The following is a 2967-nucleotide window of genomic DNA, read 5'->3' on the forward strand; positions in this document are numbered from 1 at the left end:
AGCGGTAGGTGGACCGGCCGCGTTGGCTCCCCCAAATCCTCCATGGGGTCCGAGATCGGATCCCCCTCTTCATGATCTCCCATCGATATTGGGAAAGATGGAGAGATGTTATGGCCCTTTCCCTTGGGGAGATGGCGATAGACGACATCCCGATAGGAAGCGGCGCGACACGGTGGCACGGCGAGCTCGGTCAATGGCCACATCTGCGGTGGCGGTGGCCGTGGCGGCAGCGGTCGGTCGGGTGGAGGGGTGGAGAGCATGGGTTCGGCCGCTAGAGCGTTCATACCAGTTTGGCCCTGGATTTTTTAAATAACAAAATTATAAATAAACATAGCTCCTCCCACGAAAGAAAATTACAATACAGTACTCACACAAACAAAATGTGCACTTATAATAGAACGCAAATGTGAAATGTTTAGTACATTGATGATGAAAATAAATCAAGAAAAGGTAGTCAACGGGTAATGAGTTCGTCACGAAGAAGAACTCAAATCTTCCGCGCCTTTCGTCCAAACCGGCACGGCCCTCAGGGGAACGGCAAGCTCTAGCGCGGCGCCAAACCGGTCGCTGAGATCCACATCACCGGGCACCATCCCATCCGGCAGCCTCCATTCGAACTCGTGGAGCAGCGATGCCAACACCATCGGCACGACCGTCACGGCCAGCGGCATCCCGGGGCACGCCCTCCGCCCCGATCCGAACGGTATGAACTCCAACGCCCTCCCCCGGAAGTCCACCTCCCTGTCCAAGAACCTCTCCGGCATGAACACCTCCGGCTCGGCCCACACCTCGGGGTCCCTCCCGATGGCCCACACGTTGATCAGAACACGGGCGCCCTTCGGCACCGAGCAGCCGCCGAGCGTCACGCCGGTCTCCGACACCTCGTGCGGCAGCAGCAGCGGCGCTGGGGGGTGCAGCCGCATCGTTTCCTTCATCACGGCCTGGAGGTACGGGAGGTTGGCGAGGTCACCTTCCTCTGCGTTGCCGGATCCGAACGCTTCCCTGAGCTCGGCGCGCGCCTTCGCCATTTTGGTCGGGTTGCGGAGCAGCTCCGCCATCGCCCACTCCACCGTGGTGGTCGTCGTGTGGCTCCCAGCGATGAACAGATCCTGGTTCATGACAGCAAGATTAATTACAACGGTCACAGCTTTAATTTCATCAGTCATGGATCGTCCCTGAAAATGTGATGTACCGTTAGGAGAGCTCGGATCACCGGCCGCTCGAGCTGGGACTTGGCGGGGAGCTCGAGCAGCGACTCCAGCAGGTCGCCGGGCTTCTCGGCGCTGTTCAACCGACGGTCTATGACAGCGTCGAAGAACTGGTAGAATCTACTGAGATTCGCGGCGACCGCGCGGCGGCGGCGGCTGAGATCTAGCGAGCTGAGGAATGGGAAGAAGTCGGAGATGTTCGGCCTTGCCGTCTCCGCGACAGAGTCTGCGATGAGCACCATGAACTCCTGCCCGGTCACCGACCCCAGCTCGACGACGTCCTCCGAGAACAGAACGCTGGACAGCATGTTGAGCACGGCGCTGAACACGGGGAGCGCGACGCGCACCGGGCGGCCGGAGCTCGCGTGTAAGTGGTCAACGAGCTCCCGGGCCTTGCGCTCCTGGATGGCGCGACTGGCGCCGAGCCGCCGGGACGTGAAGAGCAGGGTGCTCGCCACGGTGCGCAGGTGCTTCCACAGAGGGCTGGAGCTCGGGAGCCACACCATGGAGATGCCGCTGTGGCCCATGACGCTGGCGCTGTCGGGGACCCACCGGGAGGAGACGGCACCCTCCTTCTTGTGGAGCGCCTCGTGCGCCGTAGCCGGAGACGACAGCACGACGAGGCTCGCCATGCCGAGCCTCATCGACATGACGGGGCCGTAGGACGCCGACAGGCGAGCGAGCGCGCGATGTAGCTCGCCGCCGCGGACCAGGTTCGGGATGTTGCCGATGACCGGGAACGGCGTTGGGCCCGGCGGCGGTGGCGGTGCAGGCGCACCGGCGGGGGGCTTCGTTGACTTGTTCCATAGGAGGCACAGCAGCGCGATACAGAGCAGCGAGATGCACACTGACAAGGGTGTGGGCTCCATGACTGAAATGGCACACAAGATCTGAAGATGTATTTTGACTTGTAAGGTTTCGTTGCCAAGATTCCGAGCTATCTCAGTTACGTATGTTCACAAAATTGCACAATTTTGTGACATCAAAAGGTTGCACATAACTTGTTTCACAAGGTTCAAACATCCAAGTACTAATTTAAACATTTTCAATGGTTGCAAGTTGCAAAGCGTGCGCTGTTTCGATCAAGTTGGGAAAGAGAACATGATTTGGCAATGCAGTTTTCTATTGCTTTGAGAAGTCGTGGAAGACAACTTGAGTAAGTATTCGAGTTTTCTATGTTCCAACTTGGAGTGCAAATTTCTTAGATAAATCATGTATCCACATCTGTCTCTATTTAGCACACACATGATTATTTTAGACCGGTTCAGTTAGGGCAACTCTAACCGATCCCCTATTCATTGTTAGAGGAGGATAAATTGGGTTTTCCTCATCTAATGCGCATCTAGCCGATCCCCAATAGCCGTTAGCGGAGGATAAATTATCCTCCCGCGTGTATCCCACCCCTATTTTTTACTCCGTCCCTACCGCTCAGAGCAAAACTCTCGCGCCGATGTGTCGCCTCTACCCCGCCACTGCCTCTTCGCCGATGGCCGCCCGCCGGCCCCTGCCGCTACCGCGTTGCCTCCCCTGGCCCTCGCAGCCCTTCTGCCAGACCCCGGCCCGTTCGTCCACTGTCGTCGTCGCCGGAATCGAGGTGAAACACCATCGCCGTCGCCATAACCGATTCGTCGGATTGATTCATGTTTCTTCCTCTTCGGTGGCCACCGCTCCTGACCTTGCTTCCGTGCTGCTGCAGGTCATTTCCACACTTCACCACCCGCCGGTTTGGCCGAAACGACGGCGGCTGGCCGGTGCATCA

At 58.3% G+C, this 2967-nt stretch overlaps 1 protein-coding gene across 1 annotated transcript; it reads right to left on the minus strand.

Annotated features, from left to right (window-relative positions):
• Positions 1–340: 340 nt before the first annotated feature.
• On the minus strand, positions 341–2155 carry LOC123124883 (cytochrome P450 76M5). Its single transcript, XM_044545426.1, has 2 exons — positions 1193–2155; positions 341–1109 (listed from the first exon to the last, which is right to left on the minus strand). The coding sequence occupies exons 1-2, from the start codon at positions 2075–2077 to the stop codon at positions 474–476; spliced, it is 1521 nt and encodes a 506-aa protein (XP_044401361.1). The 5' UTR covers positions 2078–2155; the 3' UTR covers positions 341–473.
• Positions 2156–2967: the final 812 nt, after the last annotated feature.

Source organism: Triticum aestivum, chromosome 5D, assembly GCF_018294505.1.
Source record: "Triticum aestivum cultivar Chinese Spring chromosome 5D, IWGSC CS RefSeq v2.1, whole genome shotgun sequence".
Classification (NCBI taxonomy): domain Eukaryota; kingdom Viridiplantae; phylum Streptophyta; class Magnoliopsida; order Poales; family Poaceae; genus Triticum; species Triticum aestivum.

Coding starts and splice junctions, on each gene's coding strand:
- LOC123124883 (XM_044545426.1), bottom strand. CDS start 2,077: ATGGAGCCCACACCCTTGTCAGTGTGCATCTCGCTGCTCTGTATCGCG. Junction 1,110..1,192: donor TGATCCGAGCTCTCCTAACG/GTACATCACATT, acceptor GTCATGAACCAG/GATCTGTTCATCGCTGGGAG.